General features: G+C 41.7%; 1 protein-coding gene and 1 long non-coding RNA gene across 2 annotated transcripts; one reads left to right on the plus strand and one right to left on the minus strand.

Annotated features, from left to right (window-relative positions):
- The first annotated feature begins 4309 nt into the window (after positions 1-4309).
- On the plus strand, positions 4310-17407 carry LOC115583789 (uncharacterized). The gene is made up of 3 exons (XR_003984424.1): positions 4310-4437; positions 10890-10989; positions 16479-17407. It is a non-coding gene; the product is annotated as an uncharacterized LOC115583789 (long non-coding RNA).
- setmar (SET domain and mariner transposase fusion gene) lies at positions 6655-10556 on the minus strand. Its single transcript, XM_030420981.1, has 2 exons — positions 10375-10556; positions 6655-7495 (listed from the first exon to the last, which is right to left on the minus strand). The coding sequence occupies exons 1-2, from the start codon at positions 10492-10494 to the stop codon at positions 6698-6700; spliced, it is 918 nt and encodes a 305-aa protein (XP_030276841.1). The 5' UTR covers positions 10495-10556; the 3' UTR covers positions 6655-6697.
- Positions 17408-19091: the final 1684 nt, after the last annotated feature.

A 19091-nucleotide genomic window follows, 5' to 3' on the forward strand; every position in this document is an offset into this window, starting at 1 on the left:
AAATCCTCAAGTGTCACAGGTCACACATGATTAGTCTCAGCCTGAACGCACTGTGAGTGTCTTTCCAGCATCGTCCAAGTGCACGGCCAGACACCAACAAGCACGGAGACCCAGTGGGATCATTTGAGGTAACATTCGGTCGTTGCACAAGGTTGTTATAGCAGTGGGACGCCCTGAAAGCGATTAAATCAACACCAATCCTGGGTATATGTTAGGTGATTACCAAACCCATCATCACGAGCTTCTTAAAGGGACAGTTCAACCCAAAATCAAAATGCTACTAAGATGTTTGTAGTGCTATGTATCCATCTAGATATTTTTGGTGTGAGTTGCCAATGTTTTGGAGACGTTGGCCCTAGAGATGTTGGCCTTCTCTTGAATTTAATGTAACCAGAGACACCAGAAAAATGTTCAAAATAAGCGTACACTTAATCGGATATGTATTTTTTTCAGTGTTCATAAACACGCTAAAATACGTCATGCTGTTGATGCAGCAGTCCCCCTCAACACAGGAGGAGAGCTGGCAGTGATCTACTCCACATAATACACTGACCAGGGATAAGTACCTCGTACAACCCCACATCAAAATTCCCAAACTATCCCTTTAAGGCTATTATTGGTTACATTCAGACACTAAATGTGGCATTGCACCTCCTCTCTTCCACTGTATTCCTGTCGAATGTCGTTGAAATCATCTGCCCCCTCGAGTGGTCCGCGGTTTGTTGTAGCTAATGCTTGCTAACACTAACGGCAGCTAACGCTAACATTGCTAACCCGTAGTTGACATTAACGTCGGCCAGCTAGCTAACCTTGGACAGCACAGTATGCTGGGCGCGTACTGCAGAAAACATCAATTTTCTCGTTTTTTTTCCTCAAACTGGCAACGACCAAGACTCGTGATGCTGATGAAACACAGGAACCGTGTGATACCAACAGCGTTATACAACCGGCTCTCAAACAATGGTAGAGTCTGGAAACAAACCTCCACAGTTCTCACACAGAGTTAAACAAAACAATGATTTATAGACGAGACAAGCATGAAAGAAGAAAAAAGCAAGAAAAATTATCAATTCGTAATCATAATAATGCTTTTTAGGAAAATAGACACTTTTCATCTGCACCTTTCTACAAGCTTTTTAGGTGTGTTATTTAAACTTTGTAAAAATATAATCAATATGGTTTTGAAATGTATCGCATTTCCCTTTTATCTTTTTTACATCTTTAATACGTTGCTCCACATCTCCTCTCAGCCGCCTCGAAGCATACCATCGACTGTAGACGTACACTCGCAAAGACTTAATAAAGAGTGTGTGCAGTGTAAACATAGTGTAGGTGTAGTTAAGATACGTGTGTATGTGTACGTCTGATCAGTGGTGAGAGCAGCTGCGGAGGCGGTTCGTCTCGGGCTCCAGAACTTCCTGCTGAGCCCGCTGCAGGTGCCGAGGGCCAAATTTAACTCAACATCTGTGCGGGGAGGAGCCGATTTGAAAAACCCCATTGACATCCCCTTCCTCTAACTATGACATGAGGCGGCAAGATAACACCTGCTTCATTATGCAGTGTCATAACAGGACAGGGTGTGTTGATGCGCGAGTCAAATAAAAAAAAAATAAAATCTTGAAATTCTGCTTTGAAGAACAGTGAGCTCGCCTGTTTTGACTTTCAATTTGTGATGGATCAAATCCATCACAGGATGTTATTAACCTGTTTGTCTGCAGATTGCGACTTGGACCAGTATTTCTTCTGTTATCAGCCCACATCACAACGCAGTCATGAGATTTCTCGAATTGGACTTTGAAATGCCTTCACTAGCTGAGACCCACCCAGCAGATAGCTGCTGTATTTTTTTTATAATTTTTTTTGGCTGCAGGTTTTAAGGCAAGGACATCTGCTCCCTCATAAGAGAGGTGCTCCATTTTTTTTTTTTTTTGCACAAATGGACTGCCAGTTGTAATTTCTCCGATGGTCACTCAGCCTAAAATAGTGTCTCACTCCTTTATCAATGTGATACATGGCTCTCATAAGTATAAGTGTATCCGCAGCTTTTTGTCCTTTCCGGAGACACTTGGCAAGATATCCAGGTTAAAGTCTTATTAGCCTAAATGGGCCTGCGGGGCTGCAACGGAGGGATCTCATATTCAGAGCACACCTCATTTGCACGAATTAAAAATCTTTAAGCAAGACTATGTGACCTTTACTGAAGCCACAAGCAGCGATTTCAGGATAATAGCACACTGTTTTTCTCCAAACGAAGAGGTTTATGTTAACTCATTTGCTTTAAAGGAACAGTTCATCATTTTGAGGAACAGGCTTATTTGATTTCCCGTGAGAGCTTCATGAGAAGACACCACTTTGTTTGTATTCGGGCTAAATGTAGCCTAGCTTAAGCCCTAGGTAATGAGCACTGAAAGTGACAAAACTTCAACATAGACGTAAAATAACCTACGTGTTCATGTCCAGCTCTCTCTGAAATGAAATGTATTTTTTGAAGTATTTTCTTGGCCTTATAGAGCTCAACAGTGACCGCCCACCTTTTTAACGGCTCCGGTTCCGGAAGTGAATTTGCCATTCATTTACTCCATTGACGTTTCATAAAATCCTTATATGAAGAGTTTTAGGCCTGGAACCAAGCCAGTCAGCTACGAGATGAATCGTGACCATAAAACATTTCATTCGGCGCAAAAAAAAATGTTGGAAAACGGAGAAAAAAGCAAAGGTACAAGACTGTGTACATAATTATTTTAAGAGTTAAGGAACTTCTCATCCCATAAACCATTGCGAATGCAACAGCGACGTCTCTGATTGGTGGAGCTCGCTGTTACCATGGAAATGTTTACCGAACCCGCAAATTTAATGTTCGGCTGAACCCTTTCGAAACTTTTCTCCTCACCTCTAAAAAACGCAGTAGGTCAGAAAGTGAAATCATGGCAGCTCTGTGGTAACAATCGTAGAGTTCAGCGTTAGCAGTAACTAGCGAACATGAAATTCGCGAGTTCGGTAAACATTTCCATGGTAACAGCGAGCTCCACCGATCAGATACGTCGCTATTACACTATAGGATTGTGGGTAGTGTAGTACTTTTCCGTGACATCGCGAATAAAACATGTTTTTCTTAAAACAAGGTTGATATCATACGGACTTCTGGCTTCTACAGGATCATATACCATCGTTTCACAATCTAATAGCTCGTGGTAAGTCTACTTTGGATGGTTACGACATTGTGGCCAATAATCGAAATCTCTATGCAGAATATGAATGGCATTTTCACTTCCGGAACCTCACTGTTCAGCTCTATAGACAGAAAAGTTCAGACATGTGACAGGAAACGGGATGAGAGAAGGAGGGGATGACATGCAGAAAAGGGCCACAGGTTGGACTCGAACTCTGGGCCGCCACGGCGAGGACATGGCCTCTGTACATGGGATGCATGCTCTACGAACCGAGCAACTGCGTCACCCCAACACTCTACAGGTTTTGCTAATAGCAAGATCAACAGTCACAAGAGCGTTAAACATCACATTAACTAGGCTGAAACATTTTGCTTCATAAGTCGAAGCCACCACTCTGCAACGCGTGCAGCTGATACCATTCAAACAATGAGGACAGATATTCTTCTAAAAACATTTACTTTTCTTTCACTGAATTATTTTTCCAGGAGGCGAGACCCACAGTGTGCGGCCACTCCTAAAAAGCACCATCACAAAACGGCAGGGGAGGCTTTGACACTGTTTGTTTTCGAGGGTGCGGATGGGGTTCAGTGGGGAAGTTCACCTCACATGATTAACTGCTAGTTGCTAGGTGACCATCCTGCAAAGGAGCCATTCAGCTGACGCCCAGTTTTCAACAGTCGTGCACCTCCGAACCAACCGCTGCCGTGCAAATCACCTCCTGTACACACTGCCGGTTGCCATGGTGATTCCAGGGACATCTGTCTCAAAAATGACGCGAGTCACGTCGGATTGGAAGAGAGAGTTTTCTTCTTTGTTGTGCTCGTCTAATTTGTTGAAAGGACGGTGGAATGTGGTTTATCAGGAGGGTACAACAAAGGGGGGCCATAAATTGTTTAAGATTAAGGGCTGCTTCGTCTTCTCAAATTAAATGTTGAATCTGTTGCAGAGGTAAAATACCAAACCAGTGTACACACAGTTTAGCTGATGCTGGGGAGAGAAACCTTGACCCAGAACTTCCTATTCACTTCCATCCTTTGGTTTGAGAAATGCCTCTGTATCTCTCTTTTTTTCTCTGCATAATCTCTGTCCTAGTTTCTCCAAGGCCATGGCCACCGCTAACAGAAAGCGGCTTCCTCTTCATGGCAGCACTGTATTTCCGATAATAGGAACTACTGTAGAGGGACTGTTATAAAAACTCTGTATTTTCAACTGCTGTGACCGTTGCTTCTCTCAGACGGAGGGTGTATCAGACACTCGGCAGATGTCAGTAAGTGTTGTTTTCTTTTTTCTTTTCATATTACTCTACTGACGCAGGTACCCAGTCAAACTCTGTAACACTTGGAGAAGATTAAAGGGATAGTCAGTCATTTTGTTACTGATAGAGTCATACATACTGATTCGCTCTACTGACCTCTGTTCAATTTGAAACTACCGCGTGCAGCTTCTCAGCTTAGCTTTATGGTAAGACTGGAAACGGGGAAAAAACTAGCGTGACTCTGTCCTAAGGTAGGCCAAAGAGAACAGCCTACCAGAAGTAAGTTACTTTTATGAATATGCATCTATAACGTAAGTCAGTTGATCAAAATCATATGAGGACTACGTGATAAAATTAAAGATTACTTACTTATTTATCCTGAGGGGAAATTTTGTGGACAAAAAGACACAAGGCCACATAAGGTGCAGAAACAGACAGAAGTGTCATTATGTTTAAAGGAACATGCCAGTGTTACTACATGTCACTGTCCACTGTCAGCCTGTTTAATTTAATTAACGTTTAAACATGGACAACTGACTTGCATAATAACGGTGCATATTTATAATATCCTGCAACTTTACTGTTTTCTTTTTTTTTTTTTTTTACCACGAAATTTTATGGTATACAATTGTGTGTAATTGTTCTGTCATGGAGTATATGACTTCACTGCTAAAAGAAAAGCAGACTCACTGCAAGTTGCAGTGTCTTATTTTGATTTGCAGAATTTTTTTGTCTCAATGCTTGTCATTACTAATAGTAAAATGAATATAAATCACTGAATATAAAAAGATGAATCAAAATCAGTTAGAGATCTACAGAGATCTTTAAGAGCCTCAGAGGTCCTGTCGGGTGGATTTTGCTCTTGAGGACAGAGCAGGTCTAGTGCTTAGCGAAGCTAACCAGATGTTTCATTTAGCTTCATAATTACTGTAAAAACATGAGTGCGTTATCTGCAAGAAAGTGAATAAGCACTTTTTATTAAACATGTCTGGCTATTCCTTTAAGTTGAGTTTCTTCAAAGTGTTCCTGATTGAACATCAGATCAGGTACAATGCAAAGAACAGTCCACGATGAAAAGGGAGACATCTCAGGTAACCCTCACAGAGGAGAAAATATAGGTCAAAACAACATCCTGCGCCATCCACCTCTCCACTGGGTGACACAGAAACCAATCAACTTGACAGAGGTCTCCGATCAGCAGAGGGCTTCCATCCCCCCCCCATCATTTAGTCTCTCTCTCTCTCTCTCAGCCCCAGTGTGGATGGAGCACTGGTCCCATTTCTGGATGAAACACGGTCTCCATCCTAATTAACCCAGATGTGGATATTAATAAGATCAAAGCAGGTCTAGACTGGAAACGGGGCAGATTGAAGGGAGAAGGTCCTGATTTGAGAATGGTCACATTAAAGTGGGACACCTTCGCCCCTCCTCTGACGGGGGAATAAAGTCTGTTTCTATTAAAAAAAATCCCCCCTGGCCCTTTTTAATTGCTCCCACCTCTCTGGAGGTTTGAGCGCGATGGAAAGCTGAGAATATCTACAAGGGGAGGCTGCGTAGCATGAAGACGGAAAAGAGATGTCAAGTTAACGGAAACATGACATTACAGCTGTTACTTTTACTGAGAATTTAGATGTTTTGTTTATGTTTGACACAATGTCGTATTTCAAGGTTTTGGCAACCCCCGAAGGTGCAAAGATCAATTCTGTGGCCTACGTGGCTAATAAAAGAAACCTATTAAACAGCGCCCCTCTCATCTCTGTCAGTGCAAATGATGCTTCTGCCCTTCCAGATTCATGTGTCATGTGAGGAGAAAAAGGACAAGTGCCAGGACAAGATTACAGCTGCGAGACTGTGAATCCGATGGGAAATGTCCCACACAGAACAAGTTTCCCCTGTCAGATGAAATGGATCGTAGAAGTGATAGAACGGACGAGAATGTCAACAAGTTTTCTCTCTCGGAAAAATAAGACTTAAGTTTTTCTGCCTTGAGATCTGGTTTTGCATCATCTTACAACGAGTGGGAAACAGTGCCAGCTCAGGAAACACCAGGGGGAACCAAACAGGAAACAATGACTGGCACAGATGTGACTCATCCAGCTGATTGCTGGTATGGAGCCACCGACATGCTGCATTGTTTTGTGCTAATGAGTGATTTACCACTTCAGGGGGAACTGGAAATAGACAAAGAGAAGTACACATGGTTAAACAAAAAATAAAGAGAGACTGCAACAGGCTTTACAAAAGGTTTTATTTAGATAAAACAAACAAACATTCAGTTGAGAATAGATAAATCCAGGGGAAGGAACTGAACACAGCTGCTGGCACCACAGTGGCACTCTTTCCTCTGGAGTCCTTCTGTCCTACTGGCCTTTACGGCAGCGTCACGTTGAGTGGACGGCAGCTCTACGGGAGGCTGGTTACTGTATCCTCCTGAGTAATCGAACGTCAGCTCTTCTTGTGCATCAATGTCCCGTCCGGCAAACAGCGCCAGCCTGGGGACCACCGAGTGCACACGGACCGGCTGCATGTACAGGTTGGGCTGGCAGGAGTGGTTGAGAAAGCGGCCTACGTTTCCCACCACGGCAGGGTCCACAAACGTCTCGGTGACGGAGCCCGTGCCCGCGTGCTCCCGTACAGCAATGATGTAGTTATTGTCCTCAGATCTTTGGGCAAGCTGTCTGCGTCTAGCCTCGTCAAAACTGATGACCTCCCCTGCATACTCGCACACAAACATCCCGCGGGGGATTGGCTCCAGTGTCCGGACTCCCCAGCCCCTGTCCTTGGTGCTGTAAACCTCCAACCTGACTCTCGGCCCCATCTGCACCACCCGGTTAGAGCAGGCGTCGCTGCAGGTGCAGAGGGCATTGCACTCAAACACGGGTGAGCTGTAACCAGATTCTGTCCTGCTGAGGTTCAGCAGCGTGCCGGTGGTGTCGTACGCCCGCCCATGTGTCCGCAGGCAGGAGCAGCTCTCTGTGAGGCAGGAGTGGGAGAGGCAGGAGCACCCAGGAAGGGTGACCTCGCAGGGGTCAACAGTGCATCCTGGCCCCTGGATATTTTCTGGGGAATACTGAAAAATGACAAAGACAACAAAGTTAGCAAACCTTTAAATAACGCCAACTATTTATTAATTGATAAACTGTAAAGCCAAAAGGATATTGGCCTATCACTGATATGAACCCCAATGAACACTCCCATCAAAGTTTACAGTTTCAGTGCACTGATGTAATTTTAGATAAAGTTTGTTGTTAATCTGTAAGATATCCTGCTGTTTGAAAACCACTTTTGAGGGATTTTTGCAAAAAAAAAACAAAAAAAAAAAACGTGTATATTGGCTGATTTATTGATTTTGGACAGTCACAAGGTTTTACTGGTTATGTTTGTCTTATTGAGTAGTAAACTGAATGTAAATTTGAGTTTTGGACTGTTGATCAGACAAAAACAAGACATTTTAGATGCTGCCTTGTGCTTCTTGAGATTGTGACAGGGAGGTTATAAACTTAACATGTATTCAAGAACATAAAGAAAAGATAGTAGACCCGTCACCTTACTTTATCAAGCATGTGTAGCGATAGTTTTACCACATTCAGTGATACGATTTGCATGTCTTCAAGGTTATTTTCATTTGTTTTGATTGGCTGCATGCAGTAGTGTTATCTGGGGCATATCCACTGGTTCTGGACTTTTTGATTGCCTGCACTGTGGTCATTCAACGAGGACTGCCTCAGCCTGTAGTGATTTGCTGCCATCTGCTGGTGTAACAGGGTATTTTTTATTTTACGATGACATAAAATTAAGATTTTTTTAAGATTTTCCTTTAAAAGTGCTATTTGTAGGAAAAGTTAGAGGAGTCTCATTCTCTACTTGTTCAAAACTGACGCCTTGGGGCGGCGGACTCCTCCTACAATCCCAAGGAGTCATTATTTGACTAGCTGGGAATGAGACTCTAAAATCAACTTTTCTCTCAATAACAACTTTTCCGACTTCGTTCTTTTAATTCCTTTAACATGTTAATGATAAACAACATGCATTGTAATTATCGCTTACAGTACGTTCATGTTTTCTTAATAAATGTCGGCTTTGTCTTTTCTTATAGTGCATTGCTAGCCTTTTGCTTAGTGGCAATCCTAATAAAAAATGATTTTTTTTAATAGAAAAAGCACAAGTTTACATAAAAGCAGCATCACAATACCTCAACAGTTTTAATTTTTGACAACTTTGAAGTTCAGGGCACATTCAAATGTCATTCTTCAACACAGGGTTGTACAATGAAGTGTTATTTGTAGTCCCTTTACGTGACACAAGAACAAAAGAAAAACTTGTGGTGGAGAGCTGAGGATGAACTCGGAAGTCTCACAGCCTGATGAATGAACACATTGTGGTTAGGGTGGGTGACGTCTTTTAGTATCCTTTGTTCTCTGTGCAGACAGATCACTTCACTGATATTACTGATGCTCTGTGGATGGTACCATTGATGTTCTGGGCAGTTTTAACTACCTTTTCTGGAGCCTTCCTGTCCTGGGCTGTGCATGAAACATGTCACTTTGTGATGTTTCATGTCAGGATGCTTTCTATTGCTCCTCTTACTTGAGCTAGTCAGATACCTCTGCAATCACAGGTGGTATATCAAAGATATACTGCTATCAGTCTATATTGTTTGTGATAAATAAGAAATATTTGTGTAAGTTAGAAACAGTGTCATGCTTACATAGTTTGTCCAGACAACACTGACACAGCTACAATATATAGCCTATATATATATATATATATATATATATATATGTATTTTTTTTAACGAATATCCACCTGAGTACATACAGGCATTGTGGTCACGAGTTTTTAAAAACAACACATTGTTTGTGTTTATGTTAGAGAACAATCAGCTGAATTATCATTACGATTATTATGTGGTAGAGAAGTATAGTATAGTTGAATTATAAGTGCCAGAGAGAGTGAAACTGAAGACAGTGATACAGCTGCAGCATGCGCTCTGGAGGGATCAGCTGTATGTCCATCTGTTCCTGGAGCACATGAGGAGAATGTCACGATTCAAAGCTCATTCTCACTGTAACTCACATTTGATTGGTGGACTGAGTGTGTGTTGTAATGCATAGCCTAACTGATATGCATGTTAATGAACCAGAAGATATTATCATATATAATAAAAATATTGATGGCTGAATTCCATTTAGCTGCTATAGTTTTTGGGTTCTGGCATCGCTGACTCACTGCCTCATTTGAACACAAAAGAGAGTTCATTAAAGGGGCACTATGTTGTTTTGGGCAAAATATTCAAACTCAAGTGTGTAATATTTACAATATGAATGAGGTAATACTACAAACTCAGAAATATTACTTATTTTTCCATAACTGAATAAACAAGGTGTTCTCTGAGGAAAAGCGAGAAAGGTGGCAGGGTCCGCCACATATAAACAACATAAAACAGTATGAAATTGTGTTGTCCTTAAAGGTCTGTTTGTTTATTCAGTCATGGAAACAAATGAGTTTTGTTTATTTAGGTTGTTTAAGATACAGGCAATAAAGTTATTTCTCTTTTGGTTTAAGTATCTTACTCAAAACTGAACAGTGCACCTTTAATGTCATCAGTAACACCTGGGTTTATAACTAATCTTAAAAGGCCTACAGTTGAAAAAAGTCACATTTGAGGAGAATAGCATAGTCTGTATTGGGTGTAACTTGTAGCTCTAACACATATTCACAGGTTTATTTTCTACACTCACTGACAGGAATGAGGACGACACTGCTCTTACAACACCCTTCAAGCTAAATAACCGAGAAGCAGCGAAATCATGGCGGACTTGGGGATTGTTTACGTTTCTATGAGTACATGTTTACAACGTTTACCGACAGGACAGAGCTGGTCCTGTGTGTTCAGCTTACGGGGCTCACATAACTTCTTCACAGGGAGACATGCTGCGTTCAAGTTACCTGGAATGTAGGAGCTGTCCGAGCACCTGAACTCCTCTCAGTCAACACGGGAACACTTTCCAGACCGTTGCTCAAATCCACAACTCGTGTGTCTTCGCTCATATTAGAGGTAAAGTCCATCCACTGAAGTTCCTACCAGCGACAGAGATGCTGCGAGAGAACTCAAGCCGTGAAGCGGCAACTTCCGGTGCTTTGATTAGAGACGAGCTCTCCCTGGTGGCGACGTTGCGTCATTACACCGCTGTAATTATAAAGCGTTTGGTTTGACCATCTGGCCACAGTGAGGACAAAGTGTGCAGAGGCTCATTAAAGACAAATACAGCACTGCATGGGATAACTGCTCCATCTAGACTGCTGTGAGGGTGAGACAGGAGAGGGTTTCTTGTTAGAGACAGTAAATGAATGTGCCTCACAGTGTCACACCTACGTGCTCTGCTCAACCTATTTACTCAATATTTTTGTTTTCTTGGCTTCTGTCTTTCACGCTGAATATTTTCCCCCCCTCACACTTGCAGTTATTCATCATCATCACCATCAGCGTCCCTAAGCAGAGGGACGCAGGTGTCATTCAGACACCTGCAGTAACTTCAATTGGCCAGCAGATGGCAGGAGGGGGTAAGTCAAAGAGCCGCTACTCTTCTTCTGAATCCACAGTTAAACTTGTGCATGCAAGCCAGAAGAAATGATGGACAACAAAGGGGAATCAATGAAAAACATGTTAAATAAGCGAAAAACCCTGCAATCACCTTTAAAATAGTGAAAATAATCAGAATCAGCACCAGAAATCCTTTATTTGTCACAGAAAAGTTGACATTTCCGTGTCACAGCACCCAAAGGACAGTTCAATTTAACAAATAATAAACAATAATGTGAGTAAAAAGTATAAACAGTTTAATAAGAAGTTAAGAAAATGAAATATACTTGTTTAAACATCATATGTATAAGCTATGTTTATGTCTTAAAAAGCTTAACCAAGTTCTTATCATGTGTCTAAAACAAAGCTCTCTTTTACACTCATCTCTTGGTCAAGGCCTTTTCTCACCTGAGGTTACACAATTGAACTTTGTTACTGTCAGACTGGTTTGATATGAACGTTTTTTTTTACACATGGCCGAAGAGTGAAAAGTAATTTTGCTGGAACGTTTCTCTCTTTTTCCAGGAGACACAGTGAGTAGTGGTCTGTATCCAGGCCTAACCTTTCTAAGGTGTTATGCTGCTGTCATGTGTAATTGATACGCAGTGGTTTATTCTCTGGTGGCTATCAGAGGCAGATGGGGGGGAGGTCACATTGTCAGCTGGCATTTCCACGCTGCACACAAGTGACCAAGGATTCTCCTTTGAGAATCAGCCTTCATCTTCGTCCTTGGGCAAAATTAGCGCTGTCACTTGTTAGTCCTGCGTCTAGCTTTCAGAGATTGCATACTCCATCACGAGCTGGGATGTTAGAAGCGAGCAGTACGAGCATTCGACAATGAACTGATTGGCAGTTTGACTAATTTGACAACAAGAGAGGTTATTGCGGAGAAGAATGTGGGCTTCATGACTCAACGGGTGTGTTGTGCTCCACAATCAATGCTTCAAGAAGAAACAGCTTGCAGAACACATGGCACATTTCTACAGACAAGTGAGTTCACTTCAGTTGATAGGCAGGATTGAGTCCTGTGTGATGCCCCAAACCGATCCACATTCTGAACACTTGTATAATTTAGTATACTATTCTGTATACAACTGAATATGACTGTCATGTAGTGTTAGCTGTATGATTAAACATTACAATTGATGACTTAATCTTCACCCGTGTTTTCTGTGGCACTGCTCTGTCACTCTTTAAATGCAATTAAACCAATAAGACAATTTATCCTGTGAGGCTGAATTTTAGCACAGCAGTGCTTTGAGCTAAATGCTTACACCTGTATGCCGACATGCTCCCAATGACAAACTTACATTGCAAATAGCTTGTTATTGCCAAGATTGTTTGTTGGAAATATGAGACGATGAGAAGTTTTTTGCTTAATTGAATTATTTATTCATCCGTTTCTATCTTTGATTTCATGACATATTCTTAAATTGATCATAAAGCAGTTTTTCATGCCTAAATATTAAAACTGATTAATTTACTGGTAGAACCAGCTACATCAGATAGAGTGAGTGCAGTGCCATGCTACCTTTCGCTAATTACCACAAACAGAAAGTACAAATGGGGTTAAAGTAGCAATATGTAACAATTGGCAACGTTTCTCAAAATAAATGGGGGGCAGCATATCACCAGAGTAACGCTTGCTACTGCTAACTGTTGCAGGGGTTAGCTAGTTAGCTCAGCTAGCCACTCAGCTAGCTGTCTGGAGTGGGAGCTTGGGGTCCAAGGGAGTGTTGGTGTTTACACCGCTAGCACAGGAGCTTTGGACCGGACAGGCCAGGGTTAGCTAACTTCAGTGGATGTCTCTGTATTTCAATACACAGGCGACATCAAAAATTAAATTTCTTCACATGCTCTTGATAAGTTTTTGTTCATTTCTGAATGTTTTCAACTAAAATTCTTATATATTGTGCCTTTAAAGGGAATGTCCAGACATTTGCAGGTGACTAATCATTAAGTGCTGGACAAGCTAAAATGTTGACCTTATGGTGGCTGCACATCAAAGGTTTAAAGATTTAAAAAAATCAACCTGAGGCCATGAATGTCTTTAACACATTTGAAGGCTATCAGTCCAAAATATTTCACTCAAGCCCACAAATTTCATCCTGGGACTTATCCCTCTGGCACCATGAAGGTCTGTACAAATTCATGGCAATCCATCCGACGCTTGTTAATACCAAGTGTTGGACCGGCCGACTGACAGACCGACAGTGCAGTCCCAGGAGGCACGCTGCTAGCATGGCTAAAAATAACAGCAGTTTCAAAGGAGGTGCTGTCAGGATGAAAATAAAAAGGCATCAGACCCCTGAACATACAGTACATCCGAGAACTGTTGACGAATTAACGGACATACATACTATAGATACTTTTACTCAAGTGCTATTTACATGGGTGACCTTCACATTACCAAAGTCATATTTTAACACAATACTTTGCCCTTTACTTAAGATAATACAATCCTATATAAGTCCCAAAACTGGGGAAATATGAGTAATAAATAAGTTTATATATATATATATATATATATATATATATATATATATATATATATATATGTATATGTACAATTATATGTATAGCACATCTAGCTAACTTTGAAATGTTATTACAACTTATCTGACGTTTTTCAATGTGAGTGGACGTCGTGGCTCTCATTGTGTCATCGGACAATGGGGTGAAACAGCTTCTCCTGCTCCAGATGAGGCAGGTTGTTGGGGATCTAAAACGGGGGCTGTTGTCAGGGATCTTTTGGCTCTTAATGAGAACACACACACACACACACACACACACACACACACACACACACATACACACACACACACAGAGGAGCAGAACTTTGAGGCTGGGCTACAATTGGTTGGAGAGTTAATGAACCAAAGGCATGATAGAGCCTGTTCTCGGGGGAGATTATCAACAACAGTCCAGCACTCCCTCTGCTACCGCACTGATTGACTTGGCCTCAAATTGGCTGCGATGCTTCTCCCAGCTTGTGAGGGAGGCTGCGCCATTGGCCTAGTAGTCGATGCAACCGTGTCTGGTCTGACAGCGGAGAACAAAGGAATTTTCAAAGGTTTCCCTCGTCCGCCTTTGTCAGCTTGAGTAGGCATTATTATGATGAGTTGACCCCGGGGTTTTTCAAAGGGCCTTTTTCTGACTGCTCCGCCGAGTTCATCAAAGGCCATCAAAGGGAGTCGAAACAGGGAGGCAGAGATGCTCCGATTAGTCACAGCGAGGACCGGAAAAAAAAAGTCAGGGCTTGCATTTTGGAAATCACAATGAGAATCATCAGCACATTAACAAACAAACATTCAAACTTTCTGGGTGCGATTCACAGTGGGATGACTTCTGGCCCTTCTTCGTGCACCCTTCGGTAGTCATCCCACGAGACTCCTCGGGTGCCTTCCTCTGCTGCCAGGCAACTGCAGCGAGTGTGATGCACTCACACGACAAGATTTTGCAAAGCAATTAAGTGAGGAGTCGAGGGGGTTCATCTGCCTCCCGAGGCGAGCAACATATTTAGCTCTTCACGCAGAGTTTGAAGAATGGAATTTGCCAAGTTAGTCAAGACTGTACACAGCCAAACAAAATCTGCATGTCTTTATTTAAACTTTCTGCTTTTTCTACTGAAGTTATAGGTGAGAAAACAAAGCGGGTTCATTAGCATTTCTGTGATAAACTGGAGCTGCAACACAAGCAAGCTCCCTAAACGACACCCCGCACTGGCTTTATTTATTTCTAACACTTCATATTGGTACCTCATACAGCACTATTACCATCTGGGCCGCTTGGAAAAGATATGGTATTTTGCACATACTGTGAGAGCATTCCCAATTGGACTTCGTGCAACGCCAAATTTAGATTTTCACAAGTTTCAGGTTCCTCAGCAGTTCACATACTGCATATGCTGCCTGAAAGTGCACTGTGGCATATGGTGAACATTTTTTCCTCCTCGGCACGTTTTGACGCCAAGTTTCATGCTAAAAGACTGTGTCCATGTTTGAAATAGGGCTGCAGACACCTCACTCTGAAACGTTCCCTCCATGGAAAACTACTGGAATGTTCTCACACCAATAGGATATTATAATGTAGTTAGTAGCGGGCAGTAATAAAGGGATCTTAATTTTTGCCTGTATTGAATTTTCTAGTATATTGGATTCAAAGTTCAAACCCTCAATTTAATATAGTCACAATTGACTTTGCTTTGAGCCTGGTAGCAGAGAAACGGATCAAAACCCGACCAATCTCTAAAACCCACCATAGATGAGGCGACAGTCACACTTTAAATTCAAAACACAAATTCCGTATTGAATGCTGTCTGTGCCATCACAGTACCACCACACTGTATCTGTGCCACAGACGTATGGTGATATTATATGATAATGCCGTTCGCCTCTGTAACTCTTTCATCAGTCTGCAACATCAATGAACCAGTTTTATTGGAATATATTACTCCCTCTATAAATGAGCAGCAGAACGTAAAACGAGATTACAAAAGTTAATCAAGGAAGTGGAAGTGATAACTGGCATTGTAACATGTGCAATATTTGGGTTTGACTTGACAAGCTCTGATCTTATTTGCAGACAGATGTTGATGTATTTTACACTTAAGCTATGTGTGTCTTTTGTCTCATGTTTTAAATACCTTTGTCCTGAGAAAAACAACCTTTTATTGAACTGCATTTGTTGTGGGTGAAAATACGATAAATAACTCACCTTTAAAGAAACATTATGTAGGTTTGCGCTACAAACAGAACTCATTGCATCATAACACTGTTAGCTCTTGTAAATTTGCATCTTGAAGTAAACATGTAGGTAACGCTGTGATCCTAGCTGCCCATGATTTTGACATGATTGATGATTTTTGATCATTTTAAGGGAAAAAGATACGTAGTGTTGCTTTAACTTCAATAGCAACATAAAAATACATTTTACGACATATTGAGAACATTCTCAGGGGTTAGGGATGCGCTTTAAAAGAACAAAACATTATATATATAGAACCACGCAGAATTGAAGAGAAAAGAAAATCACCAGTAACGCCATTTGGTGACAGTTATGATCCCACAGATGCTTGAGACAGCAATTATGTCCCATCAAGCCATAATTTTGTGAGCAATCTGTTTTTTTTCTTCTTATGTTAAGCGGCCAAAGAAAATGTATAAAACGACAGGCATGTGTTCATGCGCGCTTCCCGTGTTACGTCACAGAATGACGTGCAGTAACTCCGCTCTGGCATCCTTTTACAGAGTAAGAGAGAGTAACAGCGATGTGTAAACTCCTGCGATCAATGCACAGCCTTCACAAATCAAGTGGGCCAGCCGTGTTGCCTGTAAAGATGTTGAACCTCTCAAGAGGCTCTGTTCTTCCCACCCGATCAATACCCTTTGTCTGTTTCCACTTAGCCGGCTGTGGGTCAGTGTTTGTGTTTTAAATGGGCTGTAATAACCAGTGGACACTTTCTCTGCAGGACCACTTGTCGAGACTGTGGAGAGACTCTCACCTCTTTTTGCATTTGGCTTCAGTTTGAAGACGCGTGGACTCTGCTGCCATGTCAGACTCGTTATTCAACAACTCATTTAAATCTCCCATTGCTGCTGGTGGGGAACCTGTCAGTAACGAGCAACACGAGACGCCCCTGGATCACAGAGTTACGGAGGCACATGTCTCACATCATCATTTTGTGTATGTTCCCCATTACCTCAGTGACTGTCTTGTCGACTCTGCTTCTGCCGGCGGCGTGTTGTTCACTGTTCATTTTCAGCCCCTCATCAGTAGTGATCATGCAACCCTCCTGGCTCCAGTATTTCTCCGAGCTGTCGCCACGCTCTACCTTCATCATGCACGCAGGCATGAAATGGACTGGTTATGAGAAATCAATTTCTGCCAATCACAGGGCTACGACACACGGCAATGTGCATTTAAATGTTGTGTCATCTTCGTGGAAAATGTGAGAAGCCTTTGATCGACCGAAGGTAACTTACATCTGTGCCTTGCATAAAATGGAACCAAGTTGAAGGTGCAGTGTGCATGATTTATGGGTATGTAGCGGGAGACAGCTTATATAACATCCAAAATGATGGTTCATTAGTGTATGATCACCTGAAACTGAGGATCTTTGTGTTTTTTCACAACCTTAGAATGCGTGTTTTATATCTGCCATGTTCCACCTCCATGTTTCTACAATAGACCAGAATGTACAAACCAAAACCATGAGAGAGGTTTTTCAACAGCCACCGTAGTGGAAGTTGAGTGAGTGAGTGAACGCTCCACTGTTGTTTCGTGGACTACAAAACTTGAACTTTCCATCTGCGTGGGAGCGAGTGAAATGCCTGACTTTTCACTTTTGGATGAATTATCCCTTAATATTATTTAAACAGCGTTACTGTAAGAATGTGTTCAGCTACTAGACAGATTACCTGTTCAAAAATGTAGTCAGTAATGTAATCCAAGTATCACAATATTAAAGTCATGTAACTTGATTACTTTCCATTTCTTGTTGAATACCAAAAATATGCAAATAAAGACAAGAGAAAAGAAATATCAATGCGGTGACTTTTATTTAATCTTACTGACAAATATACCTTTCTTTATTTCAAAACTTTGATCTTGTTAGTATCCCCTTCTTTACTTGTTGTAACTGTAATCTAATCATGTATTCTTTTCTGTGATTTTACTAGAATACAGTTAACCTAATTACGTAGTCCCCTTCAGTGTATTCCTCACCAAGTATGTTTTTAAAGCAACAAAATGTAACTTCCTTGAGACAGATAGTTATTTTTGAGTCTGCTCTCCAGGTCAACAGATAATACAATGCTTTGGGTTGGTGTTGCACCTGAGCTGCCAACCCAAAGTGTCAGTATTTGAATATACCTTTTACTTTTACAACAGAGCGTAAAGTGTTGCTTTAAATACACTTTTTGTGTAGCCTCATTCCCAACTTGTCAGATACTGTGGTATTGGTATTGGCTTTGGCCCGGCGGACGATCCGACCTACAAACCCATAGTGTCAGCGTACAATGAGTTAGGAATGTGACAAACAGCTATCTCACAAATTGACCCTCACAACTGAACTGAACTGCTTTCATGCTCCTCTACAAGTAGGCCTAATTATGATTAATAGTCTACAGTCATGGTAGTGGGTATGAGGCTATGCTAAATGCTAACATTGGCTTGCTAACATGTTTATAATGACAATGCTTACATGCAGGTAGAATGTTTACCATGTTCACATATTTGTTTAGCATGTTAGCATGCTAACATTTGCTAATTAGAACTGAATAGAAGGTGAAGTTGTTGGGAATGTTATTTTGGTCAACATATTGGTGCTAGATGAGTAATCAGGGGATCACCAGTAAGAGATCTCACTCAAACTACACATTTCAACCTCGTCTTGGAGCAACGGGAAAAGCTACGCCAAAGTAATCAGGACTCTTTATCATGGAACCATGTTTGTACAATCTTTGCTGAGATATTAGACGTGATGTGACGTGATGGACTGACAAACTAACAGACCAACATTGCCATCAGTAGGAGCTAACTGCTGGGGAAATCTTAAAAGCGGTCGCCTCTATCCTGACCGATCTATTCCCAGCTCTAAGCTTAGAAATGAAAGATGGGTAAAACCAAAGCCTTCGTCTCAGCTCGCGACACTGCAGAGATACTTTGCCATATCATAGAGGTTAGACACTCGCCTTCCTAATAAAATATCAGGCAGTGAGAACACTCACTGTCTCTCATTTCCTAATATAAATAGCAGTCTTGATAAGGGCATGGATTCTGCAAGTCAACAGATGTTTGACCTTTTCTGACCTGCTTTGTAATGCGACTGCTGCAGGAAAAGTCAGAAGCAGCATAAGGTCAGCCAAAATATGCTGGAAACGTTGGCTGCAATCTACTGGCTCTCATTTATTCCGACACCACTGCACACTGTGCACAAACGCGAACATGGCGGGCGCTTGTGTGCGGCCGCTGATTGCATGCACGCCCACACATAAGCAATCAATAAAAAAAGAACATTTTGCACTGTTTTGTTGACTAGGCAATCAATAGCGTAATGGAGTGAGGCCACCTCTGATTGTAT

This window comes from Sparus aurata, chromosome 6 (assembly GCF_900880675.1).
Source record: "Sparus aurata chromosome 6, fSpaAur1.1, whole genome shotgun sequence".
Lineage (NCBI taxonomy): Eukaryota > Metazoa > Chordata > Actinopteri > Spariformes > Sparidae > Sparus > Sparus aurata.

What these genes read in the sequence shown, in the direction of transcription:
- setmar (XM_030420981.1), bottom strand. Translation starts at nt 10,494, where the DNA reads ATGGACTTTACCTCTAATATGAGCGAAGACACACGAGTTGTGGATTTG. An exon ending in GGACAGCTCCTACATTCCAG is followed by an intron (nt 7,496 to 10,374) that starts GTAACTTGAACG and finishes GTCATTTTTCAG; the next exon opens with TATTCCCCAGAAAATATCCA.